At 47.1% G+C, this 26,397-nt stretch overlaps 2 protein-coding genes across 3 annotated transcripts; one reads left to right on the top strand and one right to left on the bottom strand.

Annotated features, from left to right (window-relative positions):
* Positions 1–3,473, bottom strand: LOC308593912 (SLC35A4 upstream microprotein). 2 transcript variants are annotated; one of them, XM_081206713.1, is made up of 3 exons: positions 3,407–3,473; positions 1,708–1,806; positions 1–757 (listed from the first exon to the last, which is right to left on the bottom strand). In XM_081206713.1, the coding sequence occupies exons 1-3, from the start codon at positions 3,419–3,421 to the stop codon at positions 560–562; spliced, it is 312 nt and encodes a 103-aa protein (XP_081062839.1). In that variant the 5' UTR covers positions 3,422–3,473; the 3' UTR covers positions 1–559. The 2 variants fall into 2 exon arrangements, with proteins under 2 accessions (XP_081062839.1, XP_081062840.1); XM_081206714.1 differs by having other exon boundaries at positions 1,708–1,767; positions 3,407–3,435.
* Positions 3,474–6,004: 2,531 nt separating this feature from the next.
* APBB3 (amyloid beta precursor protein binding family B member 3) lies at positions 6,005–25,882 on the top strand. The gene is made up of 12 exons (XM_081206368.1): positions 6,005–6,707; positions 13,275–13,453; positions 14,636–14,712; positions 15,245–15,305; positions 17,741–17,887; positions 18,594–18,721; positions 19,152–19,266; positions 19,819–19,906; positions 20,237–20,320; positions 20,557–20,672; positions 23,427–23,615; positions 24,156–25,882. The coding sequence occupies exons 1-12, from the start codon at positions 6,140–6,142 to the stop codon at positions 24,387–24,389; spliced, it is 1,986 nt and encodes a 661-aa protein (XP_081062494.1). The 5' UTR covers positions 6,005–6,139; the 3' UTR covers positions 24,390–25,882.
* The last annotated feature ends 515 nt before the right edge of the window (positions 25,883–26,397 follow it).

Genomic DNA, 26,397 nt, shown 5'->3' with positions numbered 1-26,397 from the left:
AGGAGAAAAATGAAGTTAATATAGGGTGTTTTTTTAAAAAAAATGTCATGCTCATGGAAAGGCAGAAGTATCCAATGAATCAGAGCAATATGACACATTTGTGATGAGATTCACATGTCAGTATAATATGTATGCATGATTAAGAAAAAGTTTGGACAATGTGAACCACTCAAGCCACATTTTCTGGGTACATGAAAGGACATGGGGTGGGTTCCAGTTTAAAGCTGGCAGGCATGATGACCCAGCAGTTGCTCTATGTTCCATCAGAATGAGAATTCCATCATGTGAGAAATGCAGCTGTCCGAGTTGATAGTCAGAAACCATCTAATCCCAGGATGGCTGAAGCAGCCACCAAGACTTTTCATGATTGAATGTCTGAGAATACTTATAATCAGACCTGCTGAAATTTCATCTAATCCAATATAAAAACACTTCCGATTGATATGACTGGTGAAAGGGGAGCAGGAGTCATTTCTGACCTAAATTGAGTTTACATTGTTTAGAAAGCCTAATATAAGAGGGGTTTTCTGGAGTGTATTGCGACATGAGATTCTATATTCTAGTCTGGTCCTTTCCTGAATGAACTGAAATAGTCTTTGACTGTCTTTTCCACATCAGGAACTGCATAGGTTTGAGCAGCATAAACACCAGTACAAGTCCCCACTAAAAATCCAAGGACTGCTGACGATCGGAGTTTGGCTACAACATAGCCAGCAAGAAACCCTTTGAGAAATGGGGATGCCAGCAGAGAGACTTCCTGTAAAAAACAAAAAACAAAAACATAAATGGGCAATTGAAACAGCCATCTGAACACAACTAAAATGCAGACTGGGATGTGTTCTCATGGTTCATCCATTTTTCCTAATATGCTGGGTTACAATTCAAGGCTGATGTAGTATTTATAATCAAAGGAGCAAGCAGTCTCAGTATTTTCCAGATGTAACACACTGAAAATAAACTACAGTCCCTTACAGGTATAATTACCGTATTTTTCGCCCTATAGGGCGCACTTTTTTGGGGGGGGGGAATAAAGAAAAAAAATTATTCCCCCCCCCAAGCTTGGGGGCTGGAGGAAGCCCGAGCTTCCCCCGACCCCAGCCCCCAGAACGGGTCCGGGAATGATGGTGAGGTTGCGCTCAACCTCGCCATCGCTCCCGGAACTTGCTGCTATCCGAAGCCCGGGGAGCGCAGCGCTGTAGCCCGCTGCGCACCCCGGGCTTAGGGCAGCTATCCCCAAGCCTTCGGAGCCCGCGGGAGTTCCCACCAGGCTCCGCAGGCTTGCGGATAGCTTCCTGAAGCCTGGAGAGCGAGAGGGGTCGGTGTGCACTGACTCCTCTCGCTCTCCAGGCTTCAGCGAAAGCCTGCATTCACCCCATAGGACGCACACACATTTCCCCTTCATTTTTGGAGGGGAAAAAGTGCGTCCTATAGGGCAAAAAATACGGTACATTGTACTCTAATAAGTTACTGCAGGCATAGGCGAATTCCGGCCCTCCAGATGTTTGGGGCTACAATTTCCATCATCCCTGATCATTGGTCCTGTTAGCTAGCGATGATGGAAATTGTAGTCCCAAACATATGGAGAGCTAGAGTTTGCCTATGCCTGAGTTACTGGGCCAGACATATCAAGCACATTATTAATGACTTTTGAGAGACAAATACGGTGACAGACTTGGAGAAATCAGTATTAAACAGCCCCACTTTTACCTGTCCTACTCCAGCCTGTACCTCATTTTCGACTCTTCGTTTCAAGCTTTCCAATTGATCCTTCAAAAAAGCAAGATCTTTCAGCTTTGGCAGAGAGTCCTATACATTGGAAACATAAATGACATATTCCAAACTGCATGCACACATGCATTTTAGTATCTTTGTTATAGAAAGCAAATATCTAAGAGGAAAGGCACAGTCTAGAAATTCTAATGGGATGTCTAATACAAGACCAGTATTCTGTTTCTGGCTATCACTGCCACCACATCAGAGGGGGCACTTTAGGTCAGTGTTTCCCAACCTTTTTTGGGCAAAGGCACACTTGTTTGATGAAAAAAATCTCGAGGCACACCACCATTACAGCCCCGTGACGTCAGAGTGCAGTGTCACGCCGGGAGGGACGCACGAAAGTGTAAGTTTCAATTTTTTCCCCTCCCCCTTGCCGGGGAACCTCCAAGCTTTGGGGGTGGGGGGGGCGAGGAGGCAGCAAAGCGAGGCAGGAAGGAGAGCGCGGCTTGGCTGGGTGAGCTTTGGCAGGGGCAGGGAATGAGAGCCGCGAGGCGGGCGCTGCGGACGGAGGCGCTGCCCGCCGAGCTCGCAGGCAGCCAGGCAGGCAGACGGCGAGAGCCCCGCGCTGGGCGGCCTCTCCTTGCCGCCGCCGCCCCGCCTCTCGCCGCCCGACTCGCCCGCCTCCCTCCAGGCAACATCTCGCGGCACACTAGTTTGCCGCGGAACAGTGGTTGGGAAACATTGCTTTAGGTAGTTTTTACTCTCCAACTTCTATCCCAGGTGCTTCTATCCACAATGAGTTCTATACAATAGTATAAAGCAATTTAGTATGATGCTTTTTGGGTGTGGGAAATGGACTTGATCAGTGGATTAATTTTCAAATATTAACTTGTGTTATAAATCAATGAAAAAAATCATCTGTCTAGTCTTTTTATACTTTGCTGCCATGAACAATTATAGGCTGCATATGGATAGCTCAGTATTTTAGTCTGGATAGGTTAACAAAAGACATGCATTTCGATTTCATTTTTATACAGCTAGAATTTTCTGGATTAAAAAAAATAATAATTGGGGGGGGGAGTTATTTTAGTTCCTTACCAAAACTGAAAATGTCAACATTTACTTATTTATTTTATTTATTCATTCCATTTATACTCCACCCTTCCTCCCGACAGAACCCACTTCAAGTCCCGTCTTATACAAGCAAGTGCCCCTGTTCACACAAGCAGTTTCGTGTTTTCGTTTTCCCTCACTTGATACGTCTCTGTCCTACCTTAGCACCCAAACTAGGCCGAAGAGGCAGTTTAAAAAAGCAAGAAAGTTCCAAAGAGGAGGTTTACAAAAAAGAAAAGAAAAGCCAAAGATCATCAAGAAAGCTACAAACCCCCCCCCAAAAAAATAAACTCCACAGAAGTACCAGGAAAACATGGGTAAGCAGAAGCTCAAAGTGCGGGTGTTAAAAAGGGGGAGCTAGCAGGGCTTCCTGAAAGAGGCCGCATCCTAAGGAGAGTCACGTTCTGGCTTCCGCCCCGAAGCTGCCCCGCGTCCCCTCAGGCACGACGACTCCCGAGTAAACGGGGCCGCAAAGGCTCCCTCCCCCCCCCCGCACTTGCAGGCCCCGCCACCCCCGAGAAGCCAAGGAGGCCGCGAGCGCCTTCCTCCCGCCACCCCGAGAGGACGAGGCCGGTACCTTGTCGTCCGCCATCTTCCTCGCGGCTCCGCCCTGCTTTCCGGACCGGCCTTCTCCGCTTCCCCCGGCTCCTCTCTCCGAGGAGCCCCTGCTCCCCCCGCCCCCAGTAGAAAGGTAGAGGAGGAAGGGCCCGTGAGGGTCACTTAGTCCAGCCCCCTGCTAGCCGGGACTCAAGGGAAAGGAAGAGAGGCTGGGGACGGGGATTCACACGTTACACGTGTCGCCCGGCGCCTCCATTGCCAGCCTTTAGGCGCCAGGCGGAAACGCTTCTCCTCAGCCAGGTTCACATTCCATGGCTTTTTATGTATGTGTTTGTTTTGTTATGAATTTTGCGGTATACAAATTTAAGAAGTCATAATAGCAACCATTTCCACAGGAAGCAACGTCTAAGTGAGAAGAAGAAGAACTGCTTCGATTTCTGCGGCTTCCCAAGGCTGATCCGGAAGATCCCTATCAAACCAGCGAGGAGGTTTACTCTACAGATTCTTGTGTCTATGGATTCAGTTTAGCTGCCTACCGACGGCGTTCTCCTGCCGCAGCGTCGGCACGTGCTCCTGACGTCAGTTTTGCGTCGCCCTCGCCGAGCGGGGCGCTCGTTAAGTTTTGTTTTTCGGCTCAGAAATAGGCGCGGGACGGAGCGGCAGCGGGAGCCGCCATCTTGGTTGTCGCGACCCCTTAAAGGTCCCAGGGACCTGATGGCGCTGCCGCTGCCAGGCCCCCTTGTCCTCCTCTCACACGGTCTGAGCTGCTGCCTCCGTGACTGAGGGGGATGCGGGGCTTGCCGTTGAAAAAAATAAACAAATCAGTAAATAAATAGGAAACTAAACATCAGGTAGCAGCCTAGCGCAGTTGCATCGTAGCTGGAAGAGTTATTGCTGCCACAGCATAACACACAGACATACAAACAAACCACGAAATGACCAGTCTTGTGGCACCACAGAGACTAAAGGATTGGCCATGAGATAATTTACTACGGTCCAAGACCAGCTCATGTAACATAACACAATAAAAACAGCATTCATAAAGATAAAATATACAATCGGAGCAGATTGCGGCATTAGCTCATGAGTTAAAATTGAGATATATACATACACCCATACAACTGAGATTTGGGCTACCATAAAAAATTGACCCTGAGGCGCCCCAAAGGGCGACTTCAACATTTCCCTAATGAGCTATTTTATTCTAGAGGATGACCTGTGCCTACAAATCTGGGCGCAGAATCTGGCTACCAGCCAGGACCATGACTTAAGCTATACAATTTCAAGCATATTGGCAAGGCAACTATGGCTATGGCTCGCCTCTCCAAAAGAGTATGGGAGAATGTGATGCTATTGACCGATACCAAGAGGAAGGTCTACCAGGCCTGTGTTTTTCAGGCTTGTGTTTTGAGCATGCTGCTTTATGGAAGTGAGATGTGGGCAACTTGCACCCTCCAAGAGAGACTCCTCAAAGCCTGTGTCAGGCAGATTTTGGGATTCACATGGCAGGACAGATAAATATGTATTCTCCCAAGCCCGTATTCCCAGAATGTTCGCACTCCTGTCTCAGTGACATCCACACTGGCTTGGTTATGTTCCTAGAATGTAAAACGGCAGGATCCCCAAGGATCACCACAACTGGAGACCTTCATTTGCCCTAGCTGCAACAAAACATGTCCGGTTTCGGTCTCTACAGCCACAGCACAGACTGTAATTTTCCAAAGGTTTGACTACAGCACAAAAGGCGCACACTTCCATTGTCTCCCAAGACAGATGAGTGTCAGTCAACCAGAGGGGTAGTTGGATTAGTCTCTTGGGGCAAAAAATAGCAACGAAGCGCTTTGTGGCACCTTAAAGTCTGGACAAATTTATTAAGGTTTACACTTTGTTGGATTACAGCCCATTACTTTGGTTGCATGAAATGGAACGGACTTCCTCAGAAGGTGGTGGACTCTCCTTCCTTGGAGTTTTTTTAGGCAGGGATTGGATGGTCATCTGTCATTTATACTTTAGATTCATGCATTGCAAGGGGTTGGACTAGAATACCATTGGAATCCCCTCCATCTCTTTCAACTACTAGCATCTCCAGGCAGGACTGGAAAAGACCCATGTCCAAAAAACCCCCGAGCCACTGCCAGTCAGTGTAGTAGACAATGTGGAGCTGAGCTGCTATAAGGCAACTTCTGGTGTCCCTCCCAAGTTCTGACTTGGTTGCCCAACCCACAGAGGGTGGCTGTGTTTCAAGGCACAGAAGCATCATCATAGTGGATAGCTGGATGAAGATGTGTGACAACTGTGAAAAGGGTAAATTCCATGATAGGAGTCATTGGGAAAGCGATTGAAAATAAGACTACCGGTATCATAATGTCATTATACAAAGTGTCATTATACATGATGTGAGACTACACTTGTACTGTAATACAGTACTGTGCGCACTTCTGGCCACCTCACTGCAAAGAGGACATTGTGGAGCTGGAAAGGAGGCAGAAAAGGCAAGCAAAATGATCAAGGGGTTAGAGCAGGTTACAATATTTTGGGCTGTTTTGTTTATGTGTAATAAGGGGAACGTGTTAAGAGGTGTATAAGATTATGCAAGGTGAGAGGAAGTGTGAAAGGAGTTTCATAATGCTAGAACAGTGGGGTTCTCCAATTAAGCTAAATATTGGAACATTCAGAGCAGGCTAAATAATTAGCTACCTCAAGAGGCTGTAATGGCCGCCCACTTGGATTGCGTTAAAAGAGGGCTGGAGAAATGTATGGAGTGTTTGTGGCTGTGTTCTGGCTCCAGTGCTTGAGGCAGTGTGCCTCAGAATACCAGTTGCTGGGAATCGCAGGTGTGGAAAGCTCTGGTCCTTTTGGTGGGCTTATCAGGGGCATGTGGTCCACCAGTCTGAGAGCAGGATGTTGGACGAGATGGGTCCTTGGCCTGATCCAGGAAGGCTCTTTTTCCCCCCAGCCTGTTTACTCGGAAGTAAGATCAGCAGACACTTCCTCCCACCTTGGGCTGCCATTCTGTGCACGCTCAATTTGGGAAGCCAAGTCCCACTGGAGCCCGTGGGCCTCGGTGTTGCACGATGCCTCTTGCGTCACGGCTTTGGATCGCCCTCCCTCGTCAGCATCTCTCTCCTCCCGGATCTGCCCAGTCCGCGCTCTTCGCTCCGCCCGCCCCGCATTCTGGGGTCGGCCTCTGGCACAGCGCTCCTGCTGCTGCTGCCGCTGCCGCCGTCGTCCTCCGCGCTCGGGGCTGCTCGCCGCCCGACCGAGCGAAGCCATGCTGGGCAAGGACTATATGCTGGCCATCATCCTGGTCAACTGCGACGGTAAGAGCAAGGGGCGCCGGCTGGGGTGGGGGAAGATGGTCGCGGCGCCCACCCGGGGGTGCTGGGGGCGCAGCCCCAAGTGGAGCCCCCTCCGAAGAGCCAGGCGGGCGTCTCCATGACGGAGGCGGGCGTGATCGCGCGGGCGCGCGCCTCTTCCCTTCGCCTGCGCGGCTGTTTTGGAAGGGGCGCCCGGACTCCCCCCCCCCCCAGCCCCGTGCGGGGAGCATTGCCTCGTGCTCCCGCCCCGGCTTGGGACTTCGGGCTCTTCGACCAAGTTCTGCTCCCGGGGAGTTGGGTGAGGGGTTACCCAGTGGCTCGGCTGAAGCAGCGAGTGTGCGCGCCCCCTCCCCAGGTCCCCGCTATGTACTCCAAACCACTCGGGCTGTTTGTCGCTTGGGGAGAAAAGGAGGGAGTGGGAAACTTGCTGTCGCGGAAAGGGTTATGGCGACCCCTTGCACTTCGCCGGAGGCGCCTGCAAGTGCTTTTCTCGACGCCGTGGGGCAGAGGCTCAGCGCCGCCTGTTGTCCCGCTCTCTAGCTTTGCATTTGGGGGCGGGGGCAGCAGCCTCCGGGGAGCTTTCCATAGTGCTGAAAGGAGAAGCCCGCTGTACCCTAGGGAAAGTCGCCTCGAGTTCTGAAATCCCCCTTGAGTCCCCCAACTTCACAGGAGTAGGAGTACAACACACACGCAGAGGATAAATTGTGCCATATTTCATCAGTTTCTTATAGTGTGTAGAACAGAAAGGTAAGCCTGCGATGACTGGCATCGTCAGAGGGTTGTACCCAGTCTAAATACAACTGTATGGAAGCACGTCCTTTCAAGTTCAGTGGAATTCATTCCCACGAGATATGCTTAGGATCTCAATCTAATAGTCCAGGGATAACCACCTTCTGAATTACACTCACTCCCCGTTGCTCTCATATTGACAGGAGAGCTCTTACTTCAGGCACTCTGAACTGCAAGAAAGTCTCCAGGGAACCCTAGCAAGTTCTGCACCATAGGCATCCACTTGGCCACTGTGAGAACATGATGCCGGACAAGATAACCCATTGTCCTGACCTAGTAGGGCCTTCTTATGTTCTTCCTTGTTTCACTCACCAACCCTGCCTACCCCCACCCCCACCAAATCCACACATTATCTCCCTTTACCCCTCACCAAAGCCACCAATACTCTTCCTTTATGCCTTGCCAAAGCCACCCTCTCCTTACTCAAAACTCCCTCTCCTTACTCATGAAAGCCTAACTCATCATCTGCTCACCCTTTAGAACTCATCAAACATCAGCTTGCTGACCTGGGCCCTCACCAGCCTTGGCTGGCTGGCTGCCTCCCTCTCTCCCTCCCTCCCTCCTCCTTTCCTTCCAATGCTGCTGTCATGGCTCAGCAGCTCTGGGGCCATGAGGGGGGGGGGGGGAGAAATGTAGTTATGAAGTTGCCTGCATGCTTCAAGGGTAGGAAGCCATACACTTGGGTGTAATATCATTAACCAAACCTGTGCAGTCTATGCTACAGGACCTCTAATATATCAACATGGTTGTTTTGATGTTTTATTTGTTTCTTACAATGAAAGCTTAAGATAAAATAAACAACAGATCCGCTTCAATTTCAATAGTTTTACATAGTGTTCTCCAAAATAAACCACCAAGATAAAGTTCATTGTGGTATACTACACACCACCAAGATAAAGTTCATTGTGGTATACTACACAGTAAAAATAACAGATCCAGTGCTTGCCAGCATCACAAAAAACATTTATCTAGGCATCACAAAAAACATTTATCTAGGCATGGATCTTCATGAGTTTTGCAGAGGGTGACAAAACAATCAACAAATATATGTGGATACAGGGGCGAACTATGGTTTGATGGTGGTTTTGAGGAGTTCCCTTTTGGAGTTCCCATAGGGATATATGCCTCAGATCAATGGTTCAGTCAATAGGAACAGATGTGATCTGTGATGTGGTGCTGCTGGTAAGCCTGTGAAAAAACCTGAAGTTTCAAGAGGATGGGTGTTCCCTGGTCTGACATGGGTGTACATGTGTGCATGTTTCTCCTGTCTCTGCCCCTCCGTTCTGTCTGTCTGTCTGTCTGTTGTCTGTCTGTGTCTCTTTCTCCAGGTCTTTCTTCCACCTGGATTCATGTGGCATCCTACTATCGCCTCACCTTCCCCTTCATTACTATGTTTTCCTTCTCTCAGTCACCCAGATCATTCTCCTTCCTCTCTGATACCCACTTTCTTTCTTACCTCTTGGTCATTTTGTTGTGAGCCTGAGCCTTAAAAAGCACATAGAGCTTTGCATTTTGCTTTTCCCACCACCTCCTCCAGCTGTATGTACTCATAATAAAAGGGGTAGTGAGCACACATGTGCCAGGGGAGGTCCTCATAACTGCCATTGCATCCATAGATGCCATATTGACATTCCAAACCTGGGCAAATACAAGCATATTTGCCTGGTGCTGGCAAGACAAGAAACTTGGTGCCAGTGTACCTCTGTGTCGAGAGCATTTAATAGGCATGGCACCACACCCTCTCCTTGGTTACCACCTGCCAATTGTCACTTAAAATGTAGCTGGGTTTGTTTGAGAAGAGCTGTGTTATTTGGAGATTCTCAAGATTCACTCTCAAAGCCAAAATTTTGCTCTGAACCTGTAAGATATGCAAAGAGAGCAGGATTTTGCTAAAGATAAGTACGGTACTTGCTAAGAAAATCACTCCCACACAATTTCCCAGCTTTTTTGAGCCCATCTGCTGCCTTGTTCCAGGAGGGGAAATGCTTCCATTTCTTTGCAAATAAAAATGAAGGAAAGTTACTACCATCCCTCATCCCAAATATTCCATCCCCAAGGCCTGAAAATTGGGAGGAACGGGCTGAGTTGTGGACATCACTGTTCTAGCCAAATCAATCCCATCTGTGAAAGCTGCATTTCCTTGATTAAATTCTCAGAGCTTGGCACAAGCGTAACAATTTATTGGTTTGCCAAGGTAGGGAGGAGGAAGGTTAAGATGTTATTTTCCCCCCTGTGCAACCATTTTAGTAAAGGGACAGTAGAAGAGGCAATTCTACTGTACAAAGGGTCCTTAGCAGCACAGATCTTATAAGAAGCCATCATACAAAAGCCTATCAAACAAAATACTATGGTGAGATGCACAAATTATCTAACTTCTTTTCTTCTTACTCTATTGCAGTATGAATTTGCTCAGAGCTGAAGTGATAGGGAGGATATGTTTAACCCTTTTCCCACTGACCATTTGGCAATTAGCGTGGCCAGATGTAAAAGCAGACAGTGTTCTTTAATAGTTGTGTAGAAGTGGGAGTTTTAGAAGGTGCAGCATATGGGACAAGCTATGCCTGCTCCAAGTCCCATTTCTGCATAACTATCCAAGGTGTAGGTATTTTGTCCTCTTTCACGTCTCATAACTCAGTCAACACACTTTGATTATGAAGGGGCCTTGAGGTGAATGCTGTGGTTTAATGAAAGCTGTTATTAGAAGCTCTAATTCTGGGTAGTGTTGAGTGTTCCTAGTTGCTGTCATATCCTAATAGTTGGAGTGCACACAGAATTAGGGGCTATTTCTTTCGTGTAATTTTGGGCAAGTCAACACACAGCCTGGTGTGTAGGCCTATGCACATAGAGGGCTATGGGAAAGAACCTGTAAATCTCTCCCCTACCCTGCCAATCTACATCATCTTTCTTATTAACTTGCTGTTTAGTATGAATAGCATCTCCATTCCAGTTCCCAAACCCCACAACAGAGAAAATTAAGCCTACGGCTACCTCACTGATGTTTGTTTATTGTTTTGCTTCGTAAAGAATAATGCTGCCTTGAAAAACATGTATTATTCTTCAGTGATCTTTCCTTTTTATTCTTGCTGATCTTCAGATTGCACCATTACTGACCAACTGCTTCTCTACAGAGGGCAAGTTAGTGGTGGACTTGGTTAGATGCTAATCCTTTGTTATGTCCTTGCATTTGGAAGTCAGCAGCTGACAGTTTCTTTGCCAAATCTGACTCACTTGTGATGCTAGATGATGAAAGTGGGAAAAGGATGGAGTGCCATTTGTGGCATTTGGATACAAATAGGCTGAGTTGGACAGTGGAGGGTTGGGGCTTCATTCCCACCGCATTCCTTTATGCAGGTGGTCTTACAGCAAAATTAGCTGTTGGTCTAACTCCCTGCCAGGCTGGTGAACAGAGAAACTTGCCTCCCACATTCCTTGGATTTTGAAGGAAAAGAGAGCCAGGCAAATGGAAGACACTCCATTTCTCTTTGCAAAATGTGGATATCACCAATTTTTCCAAAGTGGGTACTTCTGAAAACAAGAGCAGATGGCAGAGGTAAATGATTAAAACTAGAACTCAGCTTTGGTTGAATTAAGATGTCAGCTCACTGCCTGAGCTATGCTGAGTATGAATTTCAGGGCAGGGCACTATTTGGAGGAAATGGAAAACTGGAGCATTCTTTTTCAGGAAAACTTGCCAGATCCACTATCAATTTCCAGGATTTTCAGAAAAACTTTTAGAGACACAGTCTCTAAACCTGAAAGACCAACAATTTTGCTATGGTTTGGATTTAAGTCTGCTTCCCCAGGCGAGAATACACATAAGACCTGTTTGTGTGTTCACCTGAACACTTGTAGCCTCAAAGTGGGTATGGGCAGAGATGAGCATGCTTAAGCCCCATTCTAACAGCCCCTGGGCACACAGGCTTCCTTTTAGACATCTGCACAGGGTTTCTAAGTGCATTCATGGGAACATGCTTCAAATCCTCATTGTGAAGAAAAACCCTGATAAGACAAGGATCCTGACAGTGATAAGGTCTCTAAGCACATTTAACCGAATGCAAGTGGCTGGGACTTTCATGTGCAGCCCTTCTTGTCCCCACTTTGAGCCCGCACAAGTTCAGGAAATTGCCTGAATGGGGGCATCATTAAGGTGAAGTCAACAAGCTTTAATTTTCATTTTCAACTAGTGAATTGGGAGCCAGTTTGATGAATCCAGTGGCAGTCAGGAGAATTTGTCTATTGACTCTAACAGTTAAGTTCTTGCTGTGCTTGTGCATACTGATTAGTCACTAGGAATGTCTGCATTTTGCTCTGGCTACCCTTTCCAGAATGGTGTGAACAGTCAGCCACATATAGTCCTGCCAGAGGCACCCAAACCAACTGCTACTTGGAGGCTGTTTTATCTTATTCCCCATAGCAACAGCCTCAGCATATCAGTCTGCTCACATCTAGCATCTTGCTACAAAGTTTGGCACAGAAATAGCTTTGTGTGGCAGGGAGAAAATAGCCCAGCCTGCAAGGTGCGATGCTGTGTGTAAACGGCTTGCTACCTGAAGAAGGCTGCTCTGGAGAATAATTTCAGATGGTCTGCGCGTCATGGCTGTCCATCAGCGCAGGTCAGGCTCTTGGGTGCTGTTTCCTGGGAGACAACTGGCAGTCAGGAAATGTGTGAATGTCAGAAAGCAGCTTGGTTGGTGCTTCTCTGCTCTGATCTCTGCAGGCGGGAAGTGTCAACCTCTGTGCTGCTACTTCTGGCAGCTGGTTGAGCCACTCTAAAGGATGGCGAGACCTGATTAAATAGAATGCAGTTTGGCAGGCAAGAGACAGCAGTGCCTGCAGTATGTAACTGAATGGCAAGTGATGGATTATTCACCTTCTGTCCCCTCCATACTGGGAGAATCAACAGGATAATAAAGCAGAAGGGGCACACTGACCTTTGGGTATTTTTAGCTGTGTGCGCTGGGGCAGATACAGTTACGGTCATAGCTCTGCTCCTGGAAGTCCTGCAGGGAAACAGCAGGTTTCACATTCTGGTGCCTGTACATTCATTCTCCAGGAAAGTAGAGAGTGAGGGAAACTGGGCTCCATCTCTCTCCTCATTAAAACCGTGCTTTTTAGGATTTCCAGAAATTTTGCATACTGCTTCTGATACTGAAGATTGTGCATAGCCATCATGGTTAGTAGCCACTGATAGCTTTATCCTGCATGCATTTGTCAGATCCCTTTTAAAAGTGTCCAAGTTGGTGGCCATCACCACTGTTTCTGGGAACAAATTCCATAGTTTTACTATGTGCTCTGCTTCTGGTATCTGTGTGATGGCCGTGGGGGTTGTGGGTATTGATTTCACATCTTTACAGTGTTGAGTCTTCTGTTCAATGCTGAACACCCCACTGTGTAATGTTACTACATCCTTGACTTTTGTTAACTCTTTTTTAACCAGCTAGGGAGAAGAAGGCTTTAAGTTTAACCCTTGCAAATATAGGAGTAAATACTGACTGAAATTTTCCACTGGACTGCCCAGCAAGGACTGGACAAGGGGCTCATAAATATTCTGTGGTTTGTAAGAATAGATGGAAGCATGTAAATGTATATCTTCATGCACCTGTCCTCTGTTGTTATTCCACATTAGATTTTTCAGCTGGAATATTCAGAAATGATGTGTCTTAAATTAGAGAGAGTGGCATTTTGATGTATCTTTTTTCTACCTTTCTGTAGAAGCTGTTGTCACCATCCTTTGAAATGAAACTTGCCCTTTTCCTCATCTGAAGTCTTTTCTCTCTTTAGACAACCTATGGAACGACCAGAATCTGGAGGCAGATCTTGATCTTCCCCCAGGATGGAGGAAAATCCACGACTCCTCTGGGACCTACTACTGGCATGTGCCCACGGGCACCACCCAGTGGCAACACCCATCTTGCCCCTCTGGTTTAGCGCACACTGGGGAAGCTGCATTGCCAGAAACGGTATCAGGATTCCAAAGCCTTTTTGTGTATGATTGATGGGACCCATGTGAAAAGTAATGCCAGCAGCCCAACCCTTCTTCTCTCTAGGGCTGCTGTTTTTCTTTACATATACCCATAAATGCACTCGCCTGTGTCTCGTGGTGACACATATACAGAGCCTTGTGTGGTAAAATTTAACAGAGTAGTAACTGTGGACTGTCAGTCCCACCTGCCACCATTTGTAGGTTTGCATGCTTCTGCGTGATCTTCTTGTTCTTACTGGGCAACAGGGACTTCTGGCTTTCAAAGCTGACACCAAAGACTGATAACACCCAGAGGGCATGAACTGGTGGGGTCAACTGAGTCACTTGACTGGGTGAACAGCTGTGGAGAGAGGGAGATTACAGCTGCATTTTCCGTGGCGCTTCTGCTGTAAAATGCAATGTCTTAAAAAGCTTAAATTTGTTTACTTGGATTGATTTCAGTGGGTCTTCCAGGTATGTTTAGGATTGTAGCATTAGTCAGCAGAAGCTATCCAGTAAGGTACTGTGAATGCCTAGGATAAAATAGATGTAATCAATGCTAAAATCTATTGATTTGCCATAATGATCTTTTTTTATTCATGCAGTAAAGTAACATTGTCTATTGGGGTACCAAACTGCTTTCCATTAGGACTTGGCTCAATGCATCTGTTTTGAAAATCATGATGGAATTTGCTTTTTTAGAAGAAAACAAATGGAGAGTACAACAAAATATGTCCTCAGCTCCTTTCAGAAGTTCTCGTCTTCACAGCTCCAGCCAGCCCAAAACAGAAGTCCTTGTAGTGCTGCTTGGGGCTTGCAGATGACATTTTTTTTTCTTTCACACCTTTCTGAAATCTTCTTGTGCTGTCTAAATAGTGCTAAAGGACTCAGTACTTCATTAGAAGTGTGGGAATAAGAGCTTTTTAATATCAAGGTGTACATCCCTCCAGAGTACTATAGTGGCTTAAGCTGGCCAATTCCCCCTCCCCCTCCTCCTGGGATTTTCCTTTCTTTTTTATATATAAAAAATCCTTACAAATGTTTCATGGCTCAACTGCTTGCAACCATAGACTGAAGTTCTACATACACACTTTAGCTGCTTAGCTGAGCCTCAATGTTAATAAAACAACAGTGCCACATTTTCTTCACTTTCACAACCTTCTTTTCTGTCCTCATTCAGGACCTTCAGGTTGCAACAGTAAGACGTCTGCCAAGGGAGAGACCTATCCCAAGTCCGATGGCATCGCTGCCCAGAAGGTAGGGTTGTCTCCTGGGGGCAGGGGCACTTCATCCAAACACTAGAGCGCATCGAATCTGAGTAAAAGTGAAAGAGACCTCTAGGGCCTGTTCATGGTCTCTTCTGGTGACCTCACAGGTAGCTCAGCTCTGTGCAGATGCAGAAGCAAGCAGGTTTGTTTCCATCCCACAAGTCTTTGGTCTAACTTTTGAGTCATAAAGAAATACTGATCCTCTGCTCCAATCTCCATCCTACTCAGATGGTTCCACCAAAATGGGAAAGGACTGGGATTGCAAAGTACAGGCTGGAGGTGCCTAGTCCCTGCAAAGTACATCAATAGGGTTAGAGCTGACAAGCCTTTGGTTAGGACCAATAGAGGCTTGTACCATTGAATTAAACTTAATGTAAGTGAATTAAACTTAATGATGTGTTGGAGAGTTGAGAGAACGATGAGATCCACAGCTGCCACTCTGGGGATGAACAGACGCTCGCTAGAGTTATGCCACGACTGAGAACCTCCATGTCACTGCTATGCTTGTCTACCTGTTACAGGACATCAGTGAGCTGGCATGGGGAGGAGCATCACCAGGGCAACCCAGAGCTTGGCTCCAAGGTACAGTCAGGTGAGGTGGGGGACACAGGGGGTACGTAGCTCCGAAACCTGGCTGATTGAGGAAGCCCCTTTCTTTGAGCCAAGGGGTCCAGATTCAGAATAGGTAAGGCCCTTCCTTGGAGGCTGCTGCAGAAAATTTACCCCTCTGTGAGCTTTGTTTGTTTGTTTATTAAATTTGTATACTGCCCTATACCCATATATCTTAGTAGATAGGTAGCCGTGTTGGTCTGCCATAGTCAAAATAAAAAAATTCCTTCCAGTAGCACCTTAAAGACCAACTAAGTTAGTTCTTGGTATGAGCTTTCGTGTGCATGCACACTTCTTCAGATACCACACTTCTTCAGGTATCTGAAGAAGTGTGCATGCACACGAAAGCTCATACCAAGAACTAACTTAGTTGGTCTTTAAGGTGCTACTGGAAGGAATTTTTTTATTTTGACCATATATCTTAGGGCAGTTCACAACACAATATATCAGGCTCTTCATTGGAACCTGAGAGTCTCTCTCTTATTTTGGAGAAGCTGGCATGTGTCACCTTCCGGTACTGCTCTGAAAATCATAGCAACTGCTTTGAATATTCCCTTGGCATTTTACAGTGCATTCCCAGTATCACTCAATATGTTTTAACTACCCTTTCATTCATGTGAAAGATTGGCTAGATGGTATAAATGAGTAATCTATGCATGTTGAGTGGTCTTATCCATGTCCTTTGTGATGTTCCCTCAACTATCCTTGAACCCTGTGGCCCCTTTCCTTGATAAAATAGTTTATCAAGTAACTGAACTATTTTTAACTGATTAACCTATGTGTTTTTAAAAAACTGAATGATACCTCTCTTAAAATTATTTTTAAAAATTACAAGCTCCTTCCCCAGAACTTAAACACAGCTCAAGTATTTTTGGAATCTATTGTTTTAGTTGGATAAGTTGTAATTTTAATTATGAACTGCTTGGTGAAGACAGATGACTAACTGTGCCACCCATCCCTGTTGTCAGATCACTATAAACATGTATGAAGTACCCTGCCTCAGAAGAATAAGTTATTCAATCCAGAGATACCTAATACCTAATCAGAATTCAACAACTCTTAAATCACACAGCACTGCAAGTCCAATTTATAGCAAAATAGTAATTAAAGAATGCTTTAGAAAGCGGGAGAGGGAAGAACTTTCTAAAAGCAAATTTTCAGGATTCGGAACTTCTACCAGTTCCAGTCAGATATTATCTGCAGAAGAACTTGTCTCTGATGTGGGCAGGAGATAATGGCCTTTCCCACCCATACCCTTTTAGGTAGGTTTATCCTTGACAACATCTCCCTGTGGTATCCCCTGTGATTTCTTTCATTTTGAGAGTTCACATACAATTACACAGAGTTGGTTTGCTGTTTCCTTCTCTCACCTGAAGGCATGCCGTCCAACTTTTTTGGAGCCAAAACCAGGATGCGGGTCTTCTGGGATGCGCTCCTGGGTGTTGCACGGCCCTTAAAAAGTGGTTTTTGTTCAGGGCAAGAGCACAGCGCAAGAGTGCAGCACCCAAAATGGCCACCATGATCTTCCGTAAAGAAACAGGATGTCCTGGGGCACTTGGGAAGTATGGAAATGAGGGGAAGTGTCTTTCCTAGATGGGTAAATAATTAGAGATTTGGAGTAAGGCAATTAAAGACTAGTTCACCGACACACCAATCTGAGCTATGAATCCTTAACAAGCTACAATTTGATGAGGGAAAAGAAGCTAGGAAAGCCTCACTTTCTATACCTCTAGTCCTTCTCCATGCAGCACAAGGAGTGGGGGACGGACCTCAGAGGCCCAGGGGCTGAGTGTGACCCTCCAGGCCTCTTTCCCCAGACCCTCACTGGCCCTGCACCCTCCTTGAATGTTCCTGCCTGCCTGGGATGTGTCACTGAACACTGATAATGCTTACTGATTGTCTAGGTGGAGGGCAGAGAGGGGCGTGAGTAGGAACTCATCTATTGTGCAAAGGTGAAAACCACATTTCTTAGAATAATAGAATTGTAGAGTTGGAAGGGACCCCAAGGGTCATCTAGTCCAGTCCCTCTTGCTCCACCCACTTTTGCCTCTGGCATGTGAGCCATGCCCTCCTCCAAAAGATTGCAGCCCTCAAGCTGAAAAAAGTTCCCCATCCCTAATCTGGTGGGACATCCTACGAATAAGGACAGGCACGAGGACTCCTTTGTGACATACAATGTGGTAAAGAAGGGCACAATGAATTTGGCAGTGATGGTATCAGTTGATGCTCTCCAGAAGTGTTCATGATGGCTAGATTTGAGGTACAGTCAGGGAGGGAGGGGCTGCTCCAGTTCACATGAGCTGAAATGTTCACAAAAAGTTGCCAATGGCCTGGGCTGCATAGCCAATGGTGAGCTAGGAAGGCTGGAGACACGCCTCACGGTAACCCCTCTGCCCCTCTCTTGCCAGTGCTTTGTTGTGCGCTCGTTGGGCTGGGTAGAAATCCCCGAGGAGGACTTGGCTCCTGGCAAAAGCAGCATTGCCGTGAATAACTGCATCCAGCAGCTCTCCCAGAACAAGTGTGACGACTGGGACCCTGCGGACAGGTGGGGCGAGGTGAGTGCGGGAGGCCCAGGGAGAGATCTACTCAAATGTGTTCTCCCACGTAGACTTCCAGCAGCCCTTGTGCTGAATGCAGCCATAGGGGGCAACTCCGATTGGACGGGCATTGCCATTCCAATGGTGTGCTGGTACCACATCTTGTGATCAATTATGTGAGACGGGGTTTACCTGCCCCCACTGGCAGAGGAAGGGGGTGTGGTAGGTGTGGTCCACCCCGGGTGACATCCATGGGGGGGGTTTGACATCACTGCCCCGCCCCCCTGGGACGCCTGCCCCGCTCCTGCGGCTAGCTCCGCCCCCAGGTGCACAGCATGTGTGCCACTCTGGGCACTGAAGCAACTAGCTCCACCTCTGTCTGCCCCCTCCATATTTTATTCAAGTTGTCACCCTTCAATGGAGCAATTGATTTCCTGGGTCTAGGCACTGCTTTGCATCCTTTCCACCTTTGGCAGGGACGCAGGCATGAGCTGCTGGGTGTCCCCATTCCTCTTCCTTGTACATATTTGCCAAAAATGCACCCATTCAGTCCATGACATTACATACAGGTGTTCTTATGCACTGCTGGGTGGATAAACATGCCAGTCCCTGTTTTCCCTAGGAAAGGGACATCATTATCGCTCTAGTTGCAAGAGGCAAGTGGAAGTTTTTTCCTACCCCTGCACTGTATCTCAGTCACAGTCCTCTAGTCTTCCCTTTACAGGGCCAAAACATGGTGATGATCCTGAAGAAGGACACAATGAGTTTAGTGGATCCTTTGGACCAGAGCCTCATCCACTCCCAACCCATCATCAACATCCGTGTCTGGGGTGTGGGATGCAACCATGGCAGGTGAGGGAACCTTTGCTCTGGGGGTGGAGAGGAGAGGGCATTTTCTGCTGCTGGAAATTAATATGAAGGACGACTCCTCAGTCTTTTAGCATTGCACCAAACTGAGCCACAGGCCCCGTAGGAGGGAGAATCTTGAAATGGTGGTCTCTCTCGCTCTCTGTGTCCATCTTGCTGTCCTCGCCTTGCCACGAGGTCCTTCTGCTCACTACAAAGAAACCTTTGCTCTTCTTGCCAGAAACTATTACAGCTGATAGCACACAGACCATGAAGAGGGTTGCTTCTTGAGGGATTCTGCATTAACCAGTTTTTTCTCTCTTTCCCTACATGCTGTGCTTGACCCAAGGGACAGGTAAGGCCCCTTCTTCCTTCTGCAGCAAGGACCAGTGCCTGGAGCCCTGCCCTTGCTTACTGGGCTCTCCTCTCCTTGCAGGGATTTTGCTTTCGTGGCCAGTGACAAGGACACGTGTATGCTGAAGTGCCACGTCTTCCACTGCAATGTGCCTGCCAAGGCCATTGCCAAGGCCCTGCATGAAATGTGCTCCAAGGTATCCCTGCTGATTCTGGCATGGTTCTTTCCCTACATACACACATGCACACACAAGGAAGGAAGATTGTCCCAACCCCTGAAGTGCAGCACCAGTCCCCTGCACCAGGCTGCTCTCATTTTGCAAGGAGGGGGCAGATGGAATTTCATCCTGGTTGGCTGGGGGCTGGAAGAAATTCCTCTGAACCATGCATTCATAGGACCTCTGTATTAAATGAATCTTGTCAGATTTCTAGGAGTCTAGCAGTCCTTGTTGGTGGAGGGGCACAGCTAAGGAGAGTGGCAATTCTGTGCATGCTTACTTGGCAGTAAGTCCTACTGAAAGAAGGGGAACCTACTTCTGAGTAAACATTCAGAAAGCTAATGGGATTCCCACTTGAATTGCAACTTCTAGCCATGTCATTGAAGACTGGGAATGTTCTTTCTATACTTTCTCCTGGGTTACCATCTAGGAGGGTCTTCTCCCTGAGCTTTGCCACCACTACTACCCAAGTTTAGGTGGGAAGTTCCAGCAGGTGGTCCCAACTTTTCATGACCTTTCTCTGTATTACAGATCATGGCTGAGCGAGCCGTGGCAAGTAGCAGCCTCAGCCGATCTGTTACCTTTGAACCTGTCACTCCAGATGACGTCTCTCTACAAGGTAACAGAAGTTACAAATCTCATGAGTCCCTTTCTGGGGCACCTGTCAGCACTTTATCAGTTCCGTGCTCTGACAGAATTGAAGTAATTATTCCCATCTTTGGTCTAAAGAAGCATCCCTGTTTCTTACTTGAAATAAAGTGCTGGATTTGGCTAATAGGACTCCCCACCCACCCTGCCACCCTGCCAGTTGGCTGGGAGAAGGTTGAGAGAACCCTCAGAACTGTGTCTGGGAAGAGGAGAGATTGTCCCATCAGGCAAACAGGAATGTTTGTGCTGATGAAGCATTTGTTTCAGTGTGACACTGAATTCCTCCTTTTGCTTCGGGCAGTTGACATTCTGGATGCCGTGGGAGAGTCTGTCCGGAAATATGAAGCTTTGTATATTGGCACCTCACCAGTGTCCAAGGCCATGGGTAAGTAGCTGTGCTCTTTGAATTCTGCTACCTATCTCTGGTGTGTTCAGTGGGTGAAGTTATTGCTTATGGGGACCTCCTCCCTTATCAAGTCTGTCAACCCCTAAAATCTGAAGAAGAGGCCCTTCACTGTGCCCCAGTTATGGTGGAAGTCTTGAGAGAACCCTGTTCTCTGGCTGATCAGCATTCTCACTTTCCCTTGGATCACCCATTTATTTCTTGCCTCACCACTTCAGGGATGGATGTGCTAAATACTGCCATCGAAGACCTGGTGGGCAGCCGTGGCCGTGACCAGTGGACTCCATCTGTTGTCAGTGTTTCAGACTCAGTGATGCAAGCAGACCAAGCTGAGGTAAGGCTCCTTGTGATACTGGCCACCCTGGCAGCTTTCTCCTCTTACCAAGTGACTGACAGTAGCCATCCTATCTGGCATCCTGCCTGCCCCAGAGGCTGAGCAACTGGAAAAGGAGCTAGACCAGAAAGACAAGAGGACCGTTGGACTTTAGTGTAAAGCCAGTCGCTGAATGCCATAATCAGGGGTTTGCCACATGTAGTCAGGACATCTTAGCTCTACATATGCCAAGTAGAAATCCAATGATTTTATACCTAATTTCCAATGCCCTAGTTCATCTATGAGCTCTCTCCAGATGTTCAAGGCTACACAATCTATGCTATGCGTGTGACCCCAAACTCTGCCCTGCTCTGTCCTGGAAGCATTTGATCATCATCAGCTTGATGGTTTAGGGATCCTCCATGAGCAGCGCAGGCTTCCTCCTGCAGATGTTTCTCCTCCAATGCAGGGAGGGCAGCAGAGCAAACATTGCGTTTATGAGTGCAGCCTCAGTATTTTGCTGTACGCTAGCCATTTTCCAGGGACGCGGGTGGCGCTGTGGGTAAAACCGCAGTGCCTAGGACTTGCCAATCGTATGGTTGGCGGTTCGAATCCCCGTGGCGGGGTGAGCTCCCATCGTTCGGTCCCAGCTCCTGCCCACCTAGCAGTTCGAAAGCACCCCTAAGTGCAAGTAGATAAATAAGTACCGCTTTATAGCGGGAAGGTAAACGGCGTTTCCGTGTGCTGCGCTGGTGCCAGCTCGCCAGAGCAGCTTCGTCACACTGGCCACGTGACCCGGAAGTGTCTCCGGACAGCGCTGGCTCCCGGCCTCTTAAGTGAGATGAGCGCACAACCCTAGAGTCGGACACGACTGGTCTTCGGGTAGGGGTACCTTTACCTTTACCTAGCCATTTTCCATGGCAATCGTGTGATCTAGACAAAGCTAAGCACTTTCAGATCCCATTTATTTCAGTGAAAGAGATTGATGCCACTGCTTAATTCTCCCACCAAAATCAATGGAACCTTAAAGTGCTTCGTTTTGGCTGGATCATACAAGTCCAATTGATTTCAATCAAAGAGTTGAACAGTTTCATTGATCTTTTCCACTGAAATCAATGGGACTGGATTATGTGCATAGTTTGATTTAATTTATTAAATACAAATTTGGAAAATAGTTCACTAGTGGGCATGCAAACCCCTCAATAGCCTTTTTGTTCCCAGTGATTTCATTTTTCAGAGAACAGATGGCAAACACAATAACACTCTGAATCAAGTCCAGAGAAAATGACTTGTAGCTGGTTTGTTCTATTGATTTCAATGAGAACTAATCACAAGTTTCTGTGGAATGAGGCTGAGACAGTTACAAAACATCTTTCCTTTTATTGATCTTTTTTAAAAAAATTGCTGCCTGCACAAACCCGTTTTAGTCAGAAATACATATTTCTGAAACTGAAGGCAGAACTACAAGAAATTTGTTTGAATAAACATTGGTGCAGTCAGAGAAAATACCGATACATTCTGTTCATAGGCTCTCACAAAATAAAACAAATTGTCTATAAGAATTATGTGCTGGTGGCAGTTCTAATTGTTAGGCACAGTCTCAAAGCAGAATACCAGAATAATGCTGCCACTTAAGATATACATTTTAGCGGTAGTCATAAATCATTAGGAGGCATTGCTGGGGTCTCCATTGAGATCTTGCATGTGCACTGACTGACATCTTCCTTGGTTCACTTGAGTATTCTTCACTCTGCACACCCCTTTACATGTCTTTTTAAAAAATCAACCTTCTACTGCACACCAAGAGTGCCAAAGGGTGAAGAAGGAATTAAGAAAGGAAGCAGTGGAGGGTAACATCAGGGGGACAGAAAAGTCTATTGTAGAAAACTGCTGCAGCCCATATCCTTTTTTAAATATATATAGTTAAGACCTTTCTTTGGATGGACTGAATTGGTACAGAAGACAGCAAAAATGATATTACTGTATTTTTTGCCCTGTAGGACGCACTTTTTCCCCTCCAAAAATGAAGGGGAAATGTGTGTGCGTCCTATGGGGCGAATGCAGGCTTTCACTGAAGCCTGGAGAGTGAGAGCGGTCGGTGCGTACCGACCCCTCTCACTCTCCAGGCTTCAGGAAGCTATCCCCACAGCCTGGCAAGCTCCCGGAGTGATGGCAAAGCTGCGCGCAACTTCGCCATCACTCTCGGACTCTCCAGGCTTCACGCAGCCCTCCGCAAGTGGTGGGAGCCCGCGCTGGGCTCCCACGGCTTGCGGAGAACTGCCTGTTCTGGGGGTTGGGGTCCGGGGAAGCTTGGGCCAACCACAGTTTGTGGTTCCCTCTGGATCTCATTGCTGTAAGGATTACAGAAAGATAATCAAGAGCCCTGCTCAAGGACCTCCGCTTGTGCAACAGGGACTTCCTCTCCCCACCCCCCAACTGGCTCCGAGGGGTCAGAAGAACTCCAAGAACAGGGCATGGGTGGGGGGAGGAGAGGGGAGATAATTTCATCAGGCAAGCTGCAGTAGAACAGTGAAATCCACCTTTTTTCTTATTGTTTTCATTTAGCATGCTTTACAATGTTGGAAGCCTATGCTATGATTATGTATTAAATTTGTATACCAAGGCCACTGCATCAGGTTTATTAGAATGTGCACACAGGTTCAATATTTGGCCTAGGACATATAAATATTAGTCCCTAGGATAAAACTGAAGTGCAGGAAGAATGGTGGCCTGGACGCATCCTTAAGTCTAATCTCTTTTGTGTTCTTTCTTGAGGCTGAGGACGAGGACGGCTCTTGCCTGTGGGAATGTCAGGTCCGCTATGTGACTTTTATTGGGATTGGGAAAGACGCCCACACCTTCGCACTCATTACGGACATGGGCCAGCAATGTTTCCAGTGCACAGCTTTTTGGTGTGAGCCAGATGCCGGCACCATCTCAGAAGCGGTGCAGGCCGCATGCATGGTAAATGCCAAGACATTTAAGCAAGGCTTCCTCAGTAGTTCATGTCCTTTTATTTATTGGCTACATTTACATCCCACCTTTTTTTCCAGCAAAGGATCCCAGGCGCCATACGTAAGGTTCCCTTCCAAACACTGGCAACGCTCTGTTCAGCTTCTGCAAGGGGGCTGCACCCTTTGCAAGGCCTCTTAACCAACACTGCCCACTTTGAGCTTCAGGGTGGACCAATCTCACCCCACTTCCACCCCATCAGTTAGAAACCCTAGTGTTTGATCTCTGCCCTCAGCAGTTTCAAAGCATCTGAAGCTGGGATCCTGCATCAAAGGTTCTCATATGTGCATTGTAAGCATTGATGATGCTGTTGGAGCTCTCTCTCTCTCTCCCCGCCCCCCACTTATAAATGTGCTGCTCCAAGCTTTATAAGCCTATATCATAGACTGAAAGAATTTGTGTCAGGAAATAACTAGATTCAGCAACCACCAGGTTTTGGTAAGCTCTGCCCTTTGTAAATCCACCATGATTTGCTTATTGTTTTTTTGGTAGGTCCAGTATCAAAAGTGCTTAGTGGCTTCTACATCGCGAATGAGACCAAAGATTGGCTCACGCTCCATCCTGAAGATGAAAAGGACAGTGTCGGTGGACTCGCCAGTCTGTTCCTTTCCTGTCACAGGGCACTCCCTGCAGAAAAATGGCAGCGCGGCCACTACACGCAAGAGGGGTTTATTCTCATTCTTCGAAGCATTTCGCCAAAAACATTCCATACTACACACCCCTTAGCCCAAAATATATGGTGTGAGACAGGGATGGTGGGCCCCTCGTGATACTTAACAGTGGCCTTCCGTTGATATCCAGGTTCAGAATGTAAATAGCGTACTTTTGTCTGTTGACTCTTTCATTGAATCTAAGAGCCAACAGATCCAAGCAAATCTGGCCCCTGAGAGAGGTCTGTGGCTGATTCTAGACATGTTATGCATAGTTTTGCTAGTCCTTTGCCATGTAGATGCTATGAGAAGGGGGCAATGTTGTTTTCAGGGGGAAGAATAAACAAAGCTTAGCGATAACGTTCCCTGGCATGTGGAGTGGGCAGCATCCAACGCATCACACAGGCTTAAAACGCTGCTCCTGCTTGCCCAGGTGGGTTATGGAACAGGGCAGAGCAGGCGTGCCAGCTTGAAGCAGTAGCTCCACTTGGTTTTTTGCAGTAAAAGCTGTGAGTATCGCCACTCTTCCTTCCCCAGCTTGTAGCATGAATGCTTGGCATACGAAACCTGACTGCAACCCTAGGCAGGCCATGGCACAGCCACTCGTGTTAATTTGCGGCAGCAAATAGATGCTTGTGAGCCTCTGGGTTTTTTCAGATGTCAGTACAGATACACATTTCCCTTGAAAAGTGACAAATAGTCTCTTCTTTTTGAATCGGCATACTGAGACATAAGGACTCTCTCAACCCCCCTCCCTACCTAAATCTGCTCCATAACAGTTTAGGGGGCACACAGGGGGAGGACGGGGGGTCCATGTTTTATTGTGCAATTGGATGTTCTTCACACAGTGCCATGTTGGCTACTTCCCATACACTGTTCCATCGATGCCACCACACTATTATCTCTTCACAGTATAGCCTGCAACAGGCCTGTGTTTCTTTGGCAACGTCTGGGCTAATCCTTTAACTTCTGTACGTGCTGTAGCAACTATTCTTTTGAAACAAGCCAGTGACCATAATGAAGCCTAGAATAATCAAAGGGTGCACTTAGCTCCAGTGCTCACTAGCAAAATGTCTGGTATGTGAGTGAGAGAGTCATCAGCACTCATTACTGTCCTAATAACACCAGCATGCCTAGTCAGGCACTTGGATTGGGAACAATGAATTGACCAGGCCATCACTGTAGGACCCAATGCTGGCTAGCAACTCTGACAGACACAAGCGATTCACACTTGTAAGAAGAATATAAAGCTGCCTGTGGATTCTCTCCCCCCCATTTTTTTTAAAAAAAGAAAAAGCCTATAAATATTGAGAGCTTATTGCACCAACATTGGCAAAAGTGACTGCTGAGTCTCATTTGATCTGTGTCCGGAAATGGGGAGTGAGGCTGGTGCGATGAAAGGGTAAATCTCCAAACACGTTCCTTTCTTTTCTGTTTGGGAGATAAGGTAACCCATCAACTTTATCTTATTTATAACTAGCCCCAGATTAAGATAGACTCAAGTCTACCTCAGTGATACTTTATATCTGATCATTTGTGCAAATAAACTACTAATATGGAAGAAATCTAGAGCTGTTTTATCTTTGGTCTCTGTTTCCAGGTAATTTTATTGGTGCTAGAATGAACTGCTGATATGGGTGGGAAATGAATGACTTCTCTTTGGTGTCATTGTCCAATGCCAACTCTGTGGCCATGCTCACTTCAAGGCTAAATTGGAAGTGGAAAATGCCAAGTTCTGAATGAGGAGCTGAGTCCTTTTCTATGATATAAGTAGGCAGAAAGGGGGATAGGCAGCAAGTAAGCCTAGATTGAATAGTTCCTGCCTCCTGTGGTTTGTTACCTACCATGAATGGCAGCAGAGAAGTGGAATAAATGGAAGGAGTGAATGGATATTAGCAGGAACAGTGTGAGGTGAGTGGTCTGCCATCTGTACAGCTGCTCATTTTCTAATATGCCTTGGTCCAAAGAGTAGGGATATCTGCAGAGAATAGTCCTTTAGGAGAAAAACTACCAAAGGCCTATTAAAGCCCAAAGATAAATGCCTCCATACAGAGGGAATGTCTATGAAAGGGATCAAGGCCCAA

This window comes from Podarcis bocagei, assembly GCF_964188305.1.
Source record: "Podarcis bocagei genome assembly, chromosome: 8".
Taxonomy (NCBI): Eukaryota; Metazoa; Chordata; class Lepidosauria; order Squamata; family Lacertidae; genus Podarcis; species Podarcis bocagei.
Note: the sequence above shows the minus strand (reverse complement) of the source record. Positions and strands in the feature narration are given on the sequence as shown.

Coding starts and splice junctions, on each gene's coding strand:
- LOC308593912 (XM_081206713.1), bottom strand. Junction 758..1,707: donor TACAGGCTGGAGTAGGACAG/GTAAAAGTGGGG, acceptor TGTTTTTTACAG/GAAGTCTCTCTGCTGGCATC.
- APBB3 (XM_081206368.1), top strand. CDS start 6,140: ATGTATGGAGTGTTTGTGGCTGTGTTCTGGCTCCAGTGCTTGAGGCAG. Junction 18,722..19,151: donor GTGGGATGCAACCATGGCAG/GTGAGGGAACCT, acceptor CTCTCCTTGCAG/GGATTTTGCTTTCGTGGCCA. Junction 23,616..24,155: donor CGGTGCAGGCCGCATGCATG/GTAAATGCCAAG, acceptor TTTTTTTGGTAG/GTCCAGTATCAAAAGTGCTT.